The sequence below is a fragment of the Mus pahari genome, chromosome 1 (assembly GCF_900095145.1).
Source record: "Mus pahari chromosome 1, PAHARI_EIJ_v1.1, whole genome shotgun sequence".
NCBI classification, from domain to species: Eukaryota; Metazoa; Chordata; class Mammalia; order Rodentia; family Muridae; genus Mus; species Mus pahari.
Genome location: NC_034590.1, coordinates 152243471 through 152260601, shown reverse-complemented (window position 1 = coordinate 152260601; position 17131 = coordinate 152243471). Strand labels below are relative to the sequence as shown.

General features: G+C 44.9%; 3 protein-coding genes across 4 annotated transcripts in view; 1 reads left to right on the top strand and 2 right to left on the bottom strand.

Annotated features, from left to right (window-relative positions):
• Ccnj (cyclin J) overlaps nt 1-7623 on the bottom strand; it is a 17094-nt gene extending 9471 nt beyond the window's left edge. Inside the window, exons 1-3 of one of the 2 annotated variants that reach the window (XM_021200978.1) lie at nt 7460-7623; nt 6804-6913; nt 1802-2012 (exon numbers count right to left, since the gene is read on the bottom strand). In XM_021200978.1, coding sequence (XP_021056637.1) covers nt 1802-2012; nt 6804-6872 — 280 coding nt within the window. In that variant the 5' untranslated portion in view covers nt 6873-6913; nt 7460-7623. The remainder of the gene's footprint in view (nt 1-1801; nt 2013-6803; nt 6914-7459) is intronic. The other variant, XM_029532059.1, reaches the window with a different exon arrangement.
• On the top strand, nt 6871-8355 carry LOC110333868 (formin-like protein 5). Its single transcript, XM_021215671.1, has one exon. It carries the CDS (start codon nt 6871-6873, stop codon nt 7813-7815), a length of 945 nt encoding a protein of 314 aa, XP_021071330.1. The 3' UTR covers nt 7816-8355.
• A 3121-nt stretch (nt 8356-11476) lies between these two features.
• Nucleotides 11477-17131, bottom strand: part of Cc2d2b (coiled-coil and C2 domain containing 2B) — a 70453-nt gene continuing 64798 nt past the window's right edge. Inside the window, exons 32-34 of the mRNA XM_021215548.1 lie at nt 15615-15673; nt 13718-13892; nt 11477-11665 (exon numbers count right to left, since the gene is read on the bottom strand). Of these exons, the coding sequence (XP_021071207.1) occupies nt 11477-11665; nt 13718-13892; nt 15615-15673 (423 nt within the window). The remainder of the gene's footprint in view (nt 11666-13717; nt 13893-15614; nt 15674-17131) is intronic.

Below are 17131 nucleotides of genomic sequence, written 5' to 3'. Positions count from 1 at the left end.
CCCTCCCTCCCTCCCTCCCTCCCCCTCTCATCTTATGGTTGTTGTCTCAGTATGTAAGCTCTCAGCTTCTGCTCTGGTACTGTGCCTGTCTGCTGCCATGCTCCCTGCCACAAAGGCCATGGACTCTGCCACCTCTAGATTGGTGAGCCTACTAAATGCCTTTGTAAGTTACTGTGGTCACGGTGCTTTGCCATGGTAGAAGAGAAGTAACTAAGACAGTGACATGTGTCATTCATATCTAAACTACAGCACATACAAACCACACCTTGTTACTAGAAAGAAGCTTTAACAATTGACATATTAATTACACCAAATAGTATTACATATTTTACACATTGACATATTAATTACACCAAATAGTATTCCATAGGATAAAAGGATCACATGGGAAGCCATCCTTATAGTTGGGTTTTTATTTACATTCATCTCATTTAAAAAAGAATCTGAAATGCTTTTCGAAAGTCATTCAAGTAGAAGTCTCAGGGTAAGAAAATAAAACTCAAGAGGCTCAGGTCTGGAAGCGACATCACCTAGTGATGCACTGGGTTTTAGGTTTATTCGTGTTTAAGAGCTTCTTAGCCTATTGGGAATGTTCTTATCCTAGCAGCCATACCGGATTCAAACTTTTCAGTGAGATCAGGGATCAAGGGGGATGGTAGCAACTATACGATACTCTGAAATAAGGTTTAATGGAATGGATAAAATAAAAACAGTATTATCAATTCCACTTCATATCAAACGCGACCTTTTTACATTACTGAATAGCGAAAAACTCAATTTTAACTGCCCTTTCTCTTTAGTGCAGACACTAGCAAACGTCAACGTGAATTTTGGCACCAAGAGGCCTACCTAACAGCAGATTCTGAATGGGCAGTAAGTGCACTTCAGTTGGATTATATACCGAAGCCATGTTTGTATCAGTTGCATCGAACCCAATTAAGTTCAGTAAGCTTATGTCAGTAGCCAAGACAAAGAAGTGTGTGGCACCTTTAAGACAGTTTCTCAACATCAGCTCCATTCATGTTTTGAGTTAGAGAATCTCAGTTCCAGGGACCTGTCCTTCGAATTACGGCATACTTAGTAGCACACAAAGCATCTATGCTTTAGATAGAGTAGCATTCCCAAAACTGCTTCCAGTTGTCCAATCGTTGATCAAGAAAAAATAGTTCTCAATCAAAATGGTACATCAAAATCACCTGTGGGATTTTTAAAGTGTTAAAAATAAAAATATGCAGTCCCTATTACTCAAATTCTGGCACAGTATCTTAGATACTACTCTTGTTGCTGTTCCCAAATGTGTGATGAGAAGCAAGCTAGAGGAGAAGGATTTTCTATCATTGGTGGTGAAGACACCGTGGAACAGCTCGATCTGCAGGAACAGGGAAGCAGAGGCAGGGGGATGCACGGGGTCAGCTGCTTTTCTCCTTTCCTCTTTTAGTCCTGGCCCCAGCCTAGGTCACCTGCACTCAAAGTACGTTTCTCCTTAGTTAAACCTCTCTGGAAACTCCCATGTGTGGAGTGCGTCTCCTAGGAGACTCAAAATCATGTTCAGTTGACAATTAACCTGTGCTGTATGTGGTGCCTAGAATCTGTACTTGTATCAATCTTGATGAGGTAGGGTATAGGCATTTGTTGTTTTAAAAAAAATGCCTGAACTATTTTTTTTTATATATACATAATATACATTTCCTAAAAGCAATAAATGGGAAGTGACTGGGATGTGACAATATTCGGCGAGTTCTCCCACTTTATCCTATCAGCACTGTAGACCTTGAGTCATGTCACTCAGGTTCATACTCACTTGCCAGAAGCAGACAGGAAAGTGCAACTAAATGTAGCTGCTGAATCGAGATGTCATAGCGGTCCATGAACAGGTCCAGCAGGTAGACGGCGAGATGGCGGGCAGGAGGGCAGAGTGTGAAGCGATTGCTCACAATGGCAATCAAATCAGCAAAATACCGCCTGAGGCTCAGCTGAGGAGACTGGCCCTTGTAAGAAGGCAGCTTCAGCTCCTAGATCGAGAGGAGGAATATTTAATATATAGACATATCTTCATAATATCAAGACTTAACATTGTTTTCCTAGCATATTGTGTAGTATAAAGACACACTTTGCTTGAAAGGAGCGCAGAAATAAAGTTGAGTGGAAGGTGTATGTATGGCTTTAAGAAAAACAAACACGTAGCCAACCAACCACACTGCAAAAACATTCTTCCTCCAAGAAGGTCAAAGCTTTGGTTGAAAGCGAGTGGACTGGTGAGTAGGCTCCTGGAACTGTGCAGACAATATGCTTGCAGGGCTGTAGAGACCAGAACGAACCTGTCAGCATCTTTTAATCTTACTTCCCTCCCATCCCTTATGATCTTTACTTTGTCACCATCCTTTATATACCTAATTTTTTTCTAATCAAGACAATATTAAACAATGTGTTTTAAAATTTTATATTAGGAGACTCTGAGGCTGGGAATATGACTTAGTGGTAGAGCATACTCCTATCATGTATTAAGCCCTGAGTTCAGTTCTCACAGCATGAACCACCACTCATACACACACACACACACACACACACACACACACACACACACACGGGTTGGGGAGAGAGAGTATCCAAATGTGTATTAAGATGGAAAGCTCTGAAATTCATTTCGTAAGATCATGAAAAGAAAAGGGCAGCGTGTGGGACAGGAGGAACCTTTAAAATCATATATCTGATAAGACGTTAGAAGCCAAATTGCTTTTAAAGCTTCCTTTCTCTTATTCTAGAATGTGAAGAATTGAACCTATGGCCTTGCACAGACTAGACACCCCTTTACTTAGATACATCCCCAATTCTTCCCAAATTACAGAAAGAATTCCTACAACTTAAAAGCAATAAATCAATCTAATTTTAAAGTGGGGAAATAACTTAGACATTCTCACTAAGAAAATAGACAAACTAGCTCAGGAGATGGCTGGGAGGACAAGAGAGCTTTCTAGGAAAGTGCAAGGACCCAAATCAGATCCCAGAACCTGTATAAAAGGCCGAGTACAGCTGCCCATGCCTTTAACTCCAGCATTAGGGGAAGGCAGAGACAGGCGAACTCACAGGGCTTGCTGGTCAGCTGACCCAGCCAAAGAGAGTTCAGTGAGAGATCCTTTCCCACAGCAATGCAATGGATGGAGGAAGACACCCAGAGTATTACCTATGTACACATACCACACACTCATAACTTCAATGGAACATGAAGACATACAGAGAAAAAAACATAAAGAAGCCAACACGCACAGAAAGAGATGCTCAACAGCTTTAATCATTAAGCAAATATAAAACTCAGACCACAAGCTACCACCTCATACCCATTTAGAGTGCTATTATCAAAAGCAACCCCATCCCAGAAGGTCCTCAACAAGGGGACACTAGCAAGCACTGACCAGGCCACGCAGAAACTGGAACCCCTGCCCACTCCTACTGTACTGTAAAATGAGGTAACTGCTGGAGGCAACAGTCCGGTAGTTTTCAAAACACTCACCCCATGACTCCACACTTCCACTTTTAATTATATATTCCACATATTTGGAAGCGGGGAGATAGGTAGGCATTTGCACACCCATGTCCCTAACACCATTACCCACGATGAGCAAAAAAAAAAAAAAAAAAAAAGGCAAAACGAGCAATCCAAATGCGGATGAGCAGATGTATATGCACACACACTGTCCGGCTTTCAAAAGGAAACTGTGACATGTGCTGCAAGGGTGAACTTGGGAGATCATACGCTAGTCACACAAAAGGACAATTATTATGTTAATATAATCCCACTTACACAAAGTATTTGATCAAAGTCATAGAGGCTCAAAGTGGAAAAGTGGTTACTGGGCTGGGTACCTGAGAACTGGGAAGTTACACAATGAACACTTAGTTTTAGTTTAGAAAGCTGAAAACTTATAACTTATATCCCCAGGGATAAACAGTGAAAACTGTCTCAAAAGGATTAGAATGCAGAGATCATACAATACACTGTTGAGAACACCAAAGATGACCTAGCTCGGCCACGGGGAGAGGGAGTTCTAGAAAAAGAGGCCTGAATATACCTTAAAAGACAAACTGGCGGTCATATCTAGAAAATATTGGTGGGCTTTATTTTTAACTATGTAAATCTTACCAACAGTCGTAAAGCCAGCCTGGAACCCAGGGCCACCAGTGAGATTTTATTCTTGTTCACTGTTATTACTGTGTGAGTTATGGTATTTGTGGGCAGGCACCATGCCACGGTGCACACATGGAGATGAGAGGTCAGCTCTGTAGAGATGGTTTTCTCCTTCCATCTTTAAGTGAACTCAGGGGTAAAGCTCAGATCACAAGTACCTTTACCTGTTGTGCTACGTCCCCAGCCTCAACAGAAGAGTTAAACTAACACGAACAGCACAATTCATTTGTCTTCTTCAGTGGGAGAGCACAAGTGCGTATCAGAAGACTGTCAGAGCCTGTTGTCTTTGCGCAGGTATGGAAAGGAAACTACACTTTCCTCAGCTACAACTTTCTTCTGCTGTCTTTCTCAGTGCCTTCGAATGGAACACCCTTGTTCCAGAGGATCAAATCAGGAATCTGGAGGACCAAAGTACAGGGAAGCCAAGCGTGCCACCTAAAGTCTCCTCTCTAGCCAGTTTGGAAATAAAGGCCTATAGGAAACTACCAAGTGTAACTACAACTAACTCCTTGGACCAATATTTTCTTATGTTTCTCACAAAACTGTGATTGTTTCCATTTGTCTCTGTAGCTCCTCGAATACTTTCCAGAGAGTTACAAGACTGGAATATGGGGGCAGACTGATAAGAAGACAGGCACTTAACGTCTTTTTGAGTGGGAAACCATATTTACAAAAGTAGCCTAGTTGGCGTTCATTATACTTCACTTCTTCCCAGTCAGTACAATGTTGGTCACATCAACTATCTCTTTAAAATTTGGTGGGTCTAAACTAAGGCCATCGTTCACAGCAAAGGAAGGGCAACTGCCCTGGGGAAGTGCTACATTCAGATGCCTTCAACTTATAAAACAGATTGTTGGAGGCAAGGGCCATGCTGGTGACACTAATTACTGCTCTAACGCCTCACATATGCTAAGTGCTAAGCATGCTGCACAAACAGATGACCAAACCACCAATTAATAGCTGACTTTAGCATTTTTTAATGAGAAAAGTTTATTTAACTTCCTTGACTCCAGTGCACTACAAATAGTGCCCCCCCCCAGTTGTAAAGTTCAAGTCCTACAAATTAATGCAAATCCTTTATGTTAGTATTGCCTGAAATCAGGACCATCATCTACAATGAGCTTAAAGACAACATAAAGACAACCCCAAGTAGTTTGCAACAGGTGGCCTGAGGAGATGGGCTTCAGAAGTAATCCCCCACATCCACCTGACTAAAGGGCTGCCTTATTCCCTGGCTCCTCCAGAGACTACATAAGTATGCCAACAAACCTTAACTTAAAAAAGAAAAAAGAAAATTCTACTTCTGAGATCACCTGTAAAACTAATTCAGACAATTATTTATGATTAAAACTACTTACATATAAATTATTAGAACTACAAATCACAGGGATCATCATGAAAATAAATCTTTATAAACTGTCACCCTGCCCCCCCAGTACCATTTATACCAAGTAACTAGTTTTGCTACACAGTAGAGAGATAAAAAGACTGACACTTAGAAAATCCAAATATACCTTCCCAAAATCCAAAGTGAATTGGGACAACTTTTCTCTCTAACATTCCAAAGAACCTTTCCATAGTTGGAACATTTATGTAGAGCAATCTCATAGGGGTCTGGGATGTACTCAGAGTAAGAGACTGAATGCCAGGATTAGTAAAGAACTTTTGGAAATTTCAAGCTGGGGGTGCAATTTTAACAACTTAAACCAAGATTCCATGTCTTAATCTGCTTAATTTGGTCATATACACCAGATACAAATCTATTATCATTCAAAAATCCTTAAACCTTAAGCTACACGATCTTATTAAAGAGTCAGCTGTTTCGATCCTCTCCCAGTTTTCATCCAAGGTGGAACTGAGTTAAGTTGATCATTCTGGATCTTTCCTCTGTCTGTCAGAGAAGCAGGGCTGTCTCATATATCTGACTTGTAACATTCATCCTATAATCATTACTTAGAATACCCAGGCTTTGGTCCAAAAAGAGTGTATCTTTTTTTCAGTGATTATTAAGAACATTGTGTCTACTTTCTACACTTGACATTACCAAGGAATAGCTCCTTCCACCTTAAGGCTTTTTGAATAGCCTGGATTTGAAGGACCAAGGAACAGTAAGTTAGCGCATAGCTCTTACACTGTTCTAAGTTCCTGCACAGTACCTACTTAACAGATTTCACAATCACCCCATAAGAACGTTCTGTCGTTGTTATTTCTCCTTTTACAGACGAGGAAACTGAGAAAGAGAAAATTAAGTTGTCCGAAGTCTCACAGCAGGTTTGGGGAAAGGCTGGAGAAATGAGTTACGTACAGGGCTTACAACAGCTTCATGCAACAGCATGTATGAAGCAAGGACGGCTGTACGTGTGTACACACACACACACACCCATGGTCGACCTGGCAGCATCGGAACATCATCCACCTTCCTTCTCCCAACTACCACGCCCCAGTCCTCTCCACATTTACAGGTTCTTCCGATGCAGCCCAGGGAAGGAAGGAGTTAATTAACTTTGACAAATAAGCAAACTCGCCTTCTCTGGCCAGGAAGGTAGAGAGTAAAGAACCTGACTGGTCTTTCCAGGAAGCACGAGAGCCGGGATGGGGAAAGTTGGATGTCGGGGGTTACCTTGTACCGAAGCGCCTGGTGAATATCCGCAGCCAGCTGTCCTCGCCACCACTGCCCCTCCAGCTCCATGGAAGCCGGAGGCGCGCCCGGCCAGACGCCGCAACTTCAGTCTGGAAGACACGCCCCAGACGCGGTCATGGCCAGCAACTCCCCCCACATCCCCCCGCGATCCTCCGCGCCCCCTCCTCCAGGGATGAGATCTCGGGTCACCCGGCGCGGCTGCTCATCTTCACCTGACCCGACCCCGAGCCATCTTCCAACGCCAGCAAGGCCTGATCTACCCAGTCGGGAGGCGCGGGCTTCGTCTGCAATCGCCCGCTGCAAGAAGTGCAGAAAAGTGCGAGCTCCGAAAGCTCCGGGCGGGACGGTCCGCCTCGGGCTCTCCGAGTTCTGGGTTCGAACTCAGCCGCCTGCACTTAGGCGCGGGAGCCCTGACATTGTCAGGACGCCGCCGGAATGGAGAGTGACCAGAGCGCGTGGCCAGGTCCGCGCCGACAGCCCCGCACGCTCTACCACCCAGGGGTCTGCGGTGCGCCCGCCGCAGCGCGGCCCCAGAGCGGCAAACAAAAGGCCGGGCGGCCGGCCGTGCTCCGCGCCTCGCTTCCCCTCGCTTCGCTGCCCTCCCGCAGGGTTGCCCGGCCCACGCGGATTCTTACCCGGAACCGCGGCCCTCAGAGCCCCAGCCCGGCCGGCGTGCACGGGGCGCCGGCAGCGTTCATGCCGCGGACCGTCGGCCGCGAAGCCCCCGCCTCAGCTAGGGCCCAGCACCCGGGCGCTCGCGCCGCCCATTGTTAAAGGACCGGCAGGCGGCTCGCCGTACAAAGCCAGCGCCGGGGCACGGGCCGCCCCTCGCTGCCAATCGGCTCTCGCGATACAGCGGGGTGGCGCCTCGCCGTCCAATCGGCGGCCGGGCCGAACCAGGTGCGAGTCCGTCTCCCGGGCTCCTGCCCGGTGCCGGGCAGTCTCGCTCTGCAGCCCCGGCAGTCCGTCGGCGCCCGAGGGCCGTCTTTGATGGGTCCCGGGTGCGGGCAAAGAAAGATGCGATGTCTCAGCCCCGCGATTAAAACTTGGCAGCACGGATCTGGCCCGCTGTCTCATTTCCGAGGGGCTGCTCTCCGGGATCCTCCCCCTCCCCTAAGCCTTCCCAATGGGCTTTAGCCCTTACCAGTTCCTAAAGCGCTTTGGTTGTCGAGTTCTGCTCGTCTCTCTTCTAAACCCAATACTCCTTTTAGCTCTTCTAACTCAGTTCTTCTTGTTGCTTTCGCTTCAGCGATTCACGCGAGTTGCGACTGGAATTAACATCTTTAGCAACCTGGCTTGTCAGATCCATAATGGATGTAATTGACCATCTGTGGTGGTCAGGGAAGAAACCCTAAACGGTGGGAACACTCCAGCGTCAATTGAGGTGATGCTGGGGCTGGAAATGTAACAGAAACCCCATCAGTTGTATTTGAGAGTGTCTGGAGGACCACCCCAAAAGAAGTAGATGGGTTCCCTCAGTTTTCCAGAGACGATAAAGCGACTTCCTTCAATATTTAAACATAAATCATGAGACCTCACCCCTTACTTTGAATATTTTGTTTAGAAAGAGGAAGAGTGACAAAGGGCTAGTACAGAAAAAGATGAGTGCAAACCGCGGGAGCATGACTTATCTCACTGGTATTTGCATCCATCCCGGAAGGGCTGCTGCAGACCCATGTGTGACAGTGTTACACAATGCCTGGGGAGAGCAGGGGCTCAGAAACTGATGGGAAGAAAATGAAAGCATGCATGTGAAAGTTGGCAGAACCCAGTCTAGCCCGGTGCATTTCCGGAAGAGACTACTAGTAGAGGAGAAGGACGTTATCTGGCTAAAATTTCCATGTCGTCTATGGTATTTAAATAGTGCCCGTGTCCTCAGTTTCCAGTTCATGACTACTAAGCAGCTTTTGGCTTCCAAATGATTTAGGGTCCAGGTCTTTCTTAAGAACCTTTTCAAAAAAGTGGGTCACAGACTGTAATTGTCAATGTGATCCTGTAATAAGCAGGTTGTCCTACAGTCTCTACTTTGAACACATTGTTTGCCGGGAGAGACTGGTTCAGAAATCATGTATTATTCTAGACTTAGATGGCTCATTATAAGATGCCAGTATTCATCCTTGTTCATGCCTTGTGTATGTCTCTGGTGGTCTTAGAGTCTACATTCCTAAAAGGAATTTCGGTCTTACTATTTTTTTTCATCCCTTTAGCGTGAGCTGGGCAGAAGGCAATTGCTTCAACCCTGTGTTCCCACAGTTTACATTCTACTGGGAAGAGAAAGTCATAATAAATAAAAGATAAATCCATACCGCATGGTAACAAGTGCTGCGAGGAAAACGAAGTGAAAGGCTAGATAGGTGGGCGTTGTTTTATGATAGGGAAGCCATGCAAAGGCCTGAGGGGAAGGGGGTATCTAGATGGTGGATGGGCATGCCAGCAGAGGGGACAGGAAACACAACAGGGTTTTCAGGAGAAAACACATCTGGAAGGAAAGTAGAGGACAGTTTTCATCTTCAGTTCAAGATACTACAAACTTCAAAACTGACTAGCAAAGGTTTCAGAGTGAACCGGGCAAGGCACTGGCACAGCAGAGAATGGAACCTTGAGTCGGGTTGCAAGAGATGAGGGTGCGAGCAGATTCTCTGGAAGGCTTTTGTGAGTCCGGGAACTTTGGGCAGTCGGAAGCCACCATGCTCTGGCAGCCAAGACACTAACATCGGAGCATGCAGGGGAGAGGATCCTTCATGAAACCCTCTGTACTCGATGCATGTGTTTATCAAACGCTCTGTGCTGAGAGCTAGGGGGGAAGAGTCAGCAGTAATAGTGCTTGCCCAACGTACCCGAGTCCCTGGCTTCAAGCTACTGTACCACAAACCCAAAACACTGTAAACCAAATACACAGAATGTATTTAAATGTTTAAAGAAAGAAAGAAAGAAAGAAAAGAAAGCCATTGACTTTTGTCAAAGAAAGAAAGAAAGAAAGAAAACACTTTAAAATAAATGCAAGCAAAAGGCAAACCATCCAATCAGTATAAAACTATGCATATTGTCAGATTCCTTTCTCTACTTCTTTCCCAGAGGCACTACTACTGCTATGTCTTTTGTTATATCTTCTCAGAAGTATACAGGTCTTTATAGCAGCACGCACGTATAGCCCGCTTGCCTTGTTTTGTGTAAAATGGTAGCTTATTCCGAAGTATACTGTGCACCTCATTTTTGCCATACATCCTAGTCTAGAAATCGTTCTGCAATGGAACATCCGGGGCTCTTCTCGGGCTCTATCAAATTCCTTTGGATATGGAACACTCACTAGGAGCCAGAAGCCCTGGACCCTGTTCTTGATTTGTTTCCTTGGTACAACTTTACACCAGGGCACTATTTACGTCTCCGAAAACACATTCACACCCAGTGTCTTTGCCCACAGCACCATCATCTCCCACTTAGTTTGGATAAGCCCATTAACTGCCCTTATTGCCACGATACCCGTCACCCTTCTTTACAATATTTGACACTTGGCACTTGGAGCAGTTGAGAAAAGGTAGATCACACTGTAATGAACTGGATCTGGAAGAGCCTAGATCATATTTCTAAGCCACTACAGTATAGAACGTAAGGATAGTCTTTATGCTATTCTCAGAAACCGGGATCAAAATCAACAGATATTTATAATACACAATTTACCAGGGAGTTAATCAAAATTGAAGTTGAACATACATTTTTACTTCTGGTTAAAATGGACATAGATTGTGCTTATGAATCTACGTGTCTGGGCCATGGGGTAACCAGTGATCGTCTGACCATAGATATACCCCGTGGCAATGCTGGCTTAGAGAATACTTGACTTGGTGAGCTGAGTAGAGCAGACTGCCCTTCTGAATGTGGGTAGTCCTCGTCCAGGTGGCTGGAGTCTGAGCAGAGTTAAAAGACTGCCCTCCCCCAGTTGAGTAAGAGGGATTGGGGATTTCCTCCTGTGTAATACCTTTAAGCTGGGACATAGTTCTTTTCTGGCTTTTAAACTCAAACTGAAACAGGATTTTCTTATATCTTGAGCCTGCTGGCTTTCAGACTAGAATATGACCTCGGGGTTCCTTCTGAGAAAATTTCACCTGGAACTGTACCAGAACTAGCATTGAATGTGCCCATGTCTCATTAGGACTGATGACATTCCACAAGGGTGGTCTCTTGCTCAACAGGGGATCCAAGTTGCCTGGGAGATTGTTGAAAATAATGCCACTCTCCTCTCAGAGTTTCTGATTGAGGAAGTCTTGGGTGGATATAGGAATCCTCTTTATTAGTAAGACTCTCCAGATGGCTCAGATGGAGGTGTCCTAACCTCCACAAGTTGAGCATCACGAATCAGGCCAGAATTGCTTCTTTTCCAGAGTGAGATCTAATGTGGACTGCAGTACACAAAGCAGCCAGACTACCTGAAGAGCCTCTTAGAAGAGGTGTGTTGGTGAGGAGGTCATCTAGACTTGTCATCAAAGGCTGGGGAAGGGGTGCTGAGGTGGTCTCCATAGTACTCAGCTCTATATAGGATTCCAAAATTATGCCCAGCATTGATAAACTTGAAAATAAGCAGCCAAATCCCAAGGTGTCAGGAAAGCTTGGGTCTAGGAGACTGTAGTACTCTCTGCCTTCTCTCGTCTTCTGTGTCACTGCTGTCGGGCTAAGGAAGCCAGATAGACCCACACAGATAAAATGTTGTTCGGGTATGGATGAATGTACACAGCTAAAGCAAATTCCGTCTGGGGAAATTCAGAAGTGTGAATTCCAGTCTGGTACACAGCATCAATGACTGCCTGGACATCTGTGTAGGGCATCTGGATGGGAAATCCTGTGACCTGGATCAAGGTTAGAACAACACAAGGTAAGTTACAGTCTTAGAGGAAGTCTGGAATGATCGTATGCAGAAAGATCACAGAAACCTTAGTGGCGTGGCAGTTCTAACAGTAATTGCCTTTTGTGAGTGACGATTTTCTAGGTATAGTGTTAAATAAGCCGCAGGTAACCTTATGAAGTAAGGTCTTTCATCACCCCCACTCTACAGACCTGGTTGGAACACAACCAAGGCCCTCTGCCGCCAGAGTGTGTGCAGTTGTCGCAGGACAAACTTGGACCCTCTAGATAGCAAACTGCCAACAAGGAAATGTTGGGGTTCTACATAGGAGGGATTTAAGTGGAAATCTGAGGAGTTTATTCAACACCAGTCATGCTTCTATGGACTCTCTACTGCTCGATAGTAGTGAAGGGACGAGGAAGGTGGGTCTAAGTAACGTTACCTAATAGGACACAGATGACATCCATGAATCCCCCAGTCAGCCTTCCATTGTTCCCCTCGGGAGGATGTTTCTCACCCTTAAATCTGCTCTCGTGCTTTTCCCATGTGCTGTCGTCTCTCTAGCTCACCTAACAAGGTTTCATCATTAGGGTTTTCTCATCTCCCGCTGTAACCCAGACCTGTGTGAACTCACTTGATTGTGTCTTTAAGGTTCATTGCCTAAATCCTGGCACAGAATGGAAACAATGTATACTAAATAAACATTTACTAAATAGTAGAAGTTGAGTGCAATGCTAAGTGTAAACTCATTTAATCCTCACTACAACTGCAAAACAAACAACTATTTTTACCCCGTTATCCAATGGGGCGAAAGGTAGAGATGGGTTAGGTGACTTGACCTTGGTAAAAACCAGTAAATGGTCAAAATAAGATCTAATTACAGGCTGCAGGGTTCAATTTGACCTGACCTAGGTCAATAGGTCAATACCTACTAGTCCGGTATTTTTACATAGACACTCCAAGCTTTAAACCTTGGCTTATATTTAACTATATTTTATTTATCTCTCTAATACCAAATTCTGTTAAAAACAACAACAAAGTACGAACAACTTCCTCCTTATTCCTGAATGGATGGTACCTGCAGACCCTGCCCTGGCAGCTGAAATACTCAACTGCTAACAGAGCTCATTCTTTCTCTTAGGGAGTTCTCCTGGGAGACATCTAGCTTCCTGGAGGGGAGAGGGGAGAGTCTAAGAACCCAGTGGACCAGTTAATAGAGAGCAGCTGGGGTGAGTGAAGGGATGCTGGTGGTAGACAGTAAGAAAAGGGAAGGAAGACTAAGAAATGTCTGCCTTGTTTATCTATGGACTTGCTCAAGTTGAGATGTCTTTTCACTATCCAGGGAGATGTCAGTGTGCAGGTGACGGTAAATGGTGAGGTTGGTATATATGAAACTGGAAGTAATTGGCACATAGAAGACATTGAAGTTTCCTGGACTCCTCTTGCCCAGAAGCAATCACAGAATCAGATATATTATTCGAGATCGTTTCTGTTTTCCAGTTGCAGGGTGGATATCTCTTTCTAAAAAATCATCATTTATGTGTCATAAAACATACAGTTGGTCCTAAGAAAATGCCATTTATGGAATGGTCATTACATCACAACTTTTTGGTAGAATCCATGCTGAAGAGCTGAGTCTCGAGCTAATTATTGTCCACTCTGCTCTATTAGTTACTTCTACACAGAAGCTCTAAGCCTTACACTTTGACTTATAGCTAACTATATCTTACTTATCTCTTTTAACTCCAAATTCTATTAAAAACCAAGGAAGTTAATAACTTCCTTCCTATTTCCAAATAAATGATACCTGAAGGCCCCTCCCTGAGAGCCGAAGTACCCAAACCCTAACAGATCTCCTCTACTTTGTCTCAGAGAGCTCTGGGAGATGCTCTGGGAGACGACAGCCTATTGGAACAGGGGATTTTCTCTCTCTTTGCATTTCCAAATCATCTGTCTTTGATGACCAAGAAAACAGGTATTTCAGAGAGTGCTATTATTTGCCAGTTAACAACAGGTTAAAACCAAATGTCACTTGCATCCTAAGTCCTATACAAACCCAGTAAAACTGTAGCAGCCTTTCCAACTCACTGTCTTCAAAGGAAGCAAAACTGCCCGTGTAGAACTCTAGCTTTGGAAGGATTTGCCGTAGAACAGAAGTGCACTGTCGATTCCAGCGTGTCGGGTGCTTAGGCCGCCATTCCATCACCTTACATTTCAGTGTCCTCTCTATCCTACGGTGAGAATGCAGAGATAATTTGGTGACAAACTGCAACTCTACTCACACTACTCATTTGTCACAAGAACTTTTCCACTTCACAAATGAGAAAGAAACCCTGGGGACTAAGGAGGAAACCAGGCACTTACAGTGAGGGGTGCCAACCATGATTCACGCTGACCAATCAGATATGGAGAGGCAGGCTCTTGTTGGCTCAGGAAGGCCAGAAATTAGGGCTACTCAGAGTATCTCTTCCAGACACCCAAGTATAAGCAGTTGCTGTTTGACAGCATCCGTCATGTGATTACTGACTGGGACATTTACCTGTCAAGGCTCATTTGACAAAGGGCATAGTGTTTCCAGGAAATTGCCTTTCCAGAAATGCAGATATCTAGTCTGGGGTATTAGAAGGAGTGGCATCATTAGTTCAGTCAATTCAGGATGTGGACTTGGAAAGGAGGCAAGGCACTAAATTTGGTGGTCACTCCCACCCACAAATGCAGTTCCACAGGAGCAGAGCTGTGGACCACCCCTGCACTTGTACCTGGTGGCACCATGGTGGGAAAAGGGAGAAGGGTGTAAGTTGGGTCACGGGATCCTGTGAGTGAGATGACCTTGTGGGCTTGTGTCTACAGGTTGTCACAGAGAAGCTGCTGAGAGTCCTTTTTTGACTGAGTTTACACTGCAACTCCTGAGTTTGTAGTATGTCATCTGAAGTGTGCAGTGAGTCTCAGAGGGGTCTGGCACCAGAGGGCTCCACCTTCTAATAATGATGCAAGTGGATTCTAGGCCCTTGGTTCAGGTAGTTCTGGAAGTGGCCCCAGTGCAAACCAGTTGGGAAACCTTTCCCTACTGTGTTTATTCCTTGTTTTCTTAAGAACTGAGAAATGAAGACTGGAGAGATGGCTCAACAATTAAGAGCATTTCGCAGCTCTTCCAGAGGACCCAGGTCTGATTCACAGCTGCCACATGGTGGCTCACAACCATCTGTAACTCCAGTTCCACAGGATCCAAACTCCTCTTCTGGCCTCTGTGGGCACCACACATGCATATGGTGCCCAGACATAAATGCAGGTGAATACCCTTACACATAATAATATTAATAGGGGTTTTTAAATATAAAAGGGGGCAGTAATGGCTGCAGATGGAGTGGGCCTGAATGCTAGCAAGAAAAGGAAGTGACCGGATTATTTTGGCGGCAGTGTTTTGACTAGCTGACAGAGGGTTACAAGTGAGACTGCAGTGTGAGTGTGAGCCCCTGCAGGAAGTTAGATCCAGAAGGTACTGACATATGTGGAGGGGAGTGAAGCCTACTACAGAAACTTTCCATAAGGCAATGAATGTATATATTTGGGGAAGTGACAGTGTTGCTGGGTGCTTGAACTCTCCAACTGCTATGTTTTCCCTCCATCATGGTCATGGCCATTATCCTTCATATCCTTCTAGAAAGTGTTGGCCCTTGCATACCATAGGCTTATCATTCAACTATCTACACTGAGGATATTTCACCCATGGCCAGTGATGCCCAGAGTTATTTTAGACTACCCCTTCAAGGGCTGCCTTATCTGGTAGAGGGACCATTTGTCAATGCAGATGCCAGGACTTGGTAGTTCAATGGGTCTAGCCATCATCATCTCCCTGTTCTTGCTTCTTTTGTTGAGCCTAATGAGTAATTTGAGAGGCTGGGCAAGATGATTAGAAGGTGGCTGGGCATAAGATGGAAGGGAAGACACAGTACCTGCTCTTTAGATCTTCTACCATGCTTTTATTGGTGTCCGAGTAAACTATTTCTTCAGGCTGAAATACAGACAACTGAAAGTTAGGATCAATTCTAGAGATCACCTTTAAATTCCAATCACCCCTGAAGACCTGGGGCTGGGAAAGCTGGACCCAAACCAGTCTCTCATGAAAAAGCAATCAAATTCAAAGATCATACATTTCCTTTGATTTCCACAGTTCTTACTCAGCATGGGGGAGTGGTTGTAAAAGATAGCTTTCATGGGTAAAACACATTTTCTGTTCTCATTTCTTTTTTTAGGCAAGCATCTGGCATCAAATGATCTCACACACTGGTCTCCTATACTTATGGTGACTTTGGCAAAGTTACTGAACATGACTTTGTTCTGACCCTCAGATGCTTTGATCATTAGAACAGGAACAACAGAGCCTTTAATCCCAGCACTCGGGAGGCAGAGGCAGGCGGATTTCTGAGTTCGAGGCCAGCCTGGTCTACAAAGTGAGCTCCAGGACAGCCAGGGCTATAAGGAGAAACCCTGTCTCGAAAAACCAAAAAACAAACAAACAAACAACAACAACAACAACAAAAACAAACAAAAAAACCCCAGGAACAATAGTTACACCTGCTGCTTTGGATTCTTGCAAAACATGTAAAGCCTGGCATTTATGGGATGCTCAGGAGACATCAGATAATGCTCATCTGTTGCTTATCTGAGATGGTTTATAACCATTCTTCTCTGGGTCTATGTGTCTTGTAGCTGGCAGGAACCAGTTCTTTATGCCCATATGTACCTGCATATATATATGTGTTTAAGTACACACACTTAATGCTCCCATCTCCGTACACTCTATCCTACAGTAGGAAGCAATGTTCATCATGTTTGTTCATTTCCAGTCCCAGGTTGGGTTTACAGCTCAAGTTCCTGCCTAACCCTACTCCTGTTCTTTGTGATATTCACAAGGCCAGTTTTAAGGGGCTGATTTTCAAGTCTCTACTTTGGGTTTCTGAACTGAGGAATAGAGGCAGCTGAAAGGATGGGGACAGGTGATCCCTACAGTGGAAAGAAGAGAACAACACTAGAACCTATCAGGTCTCCAGGTCCCCAAACTGTGACCCTACAACCACCCCTAGATGTGAGAACTTGTTAAAAATGCAAATTTTCAACTCTGCTTTCATGGCCACTGAATCAGAAACTAGGGTGTGGCCCAGTGATGCTTGCTTTAACCAGTGATTCTCCCCATGATTCTGGTACATTCTGTGGTTAGACAGCTGCTATAGTAAGGAGCAGACCCAGGCCCACTGAACATGGCAGAGCAGAGCAAGAAACAGAAGTCTGAACTCCAAACACCTTGAGGGGGGACTGCAGCTACACTGGACAGAGCAGAGAGACTGAGTACCTGATCCAGCAACCACTGCCTACCCACGAGGCAACTCCCGTGGACCAGTGGGTCCCTCAGGTCTGAGAATGAGGCCTGAGTATGTTGACTTGGTAAATCCTGTGATGGGTTTTGTGAGCT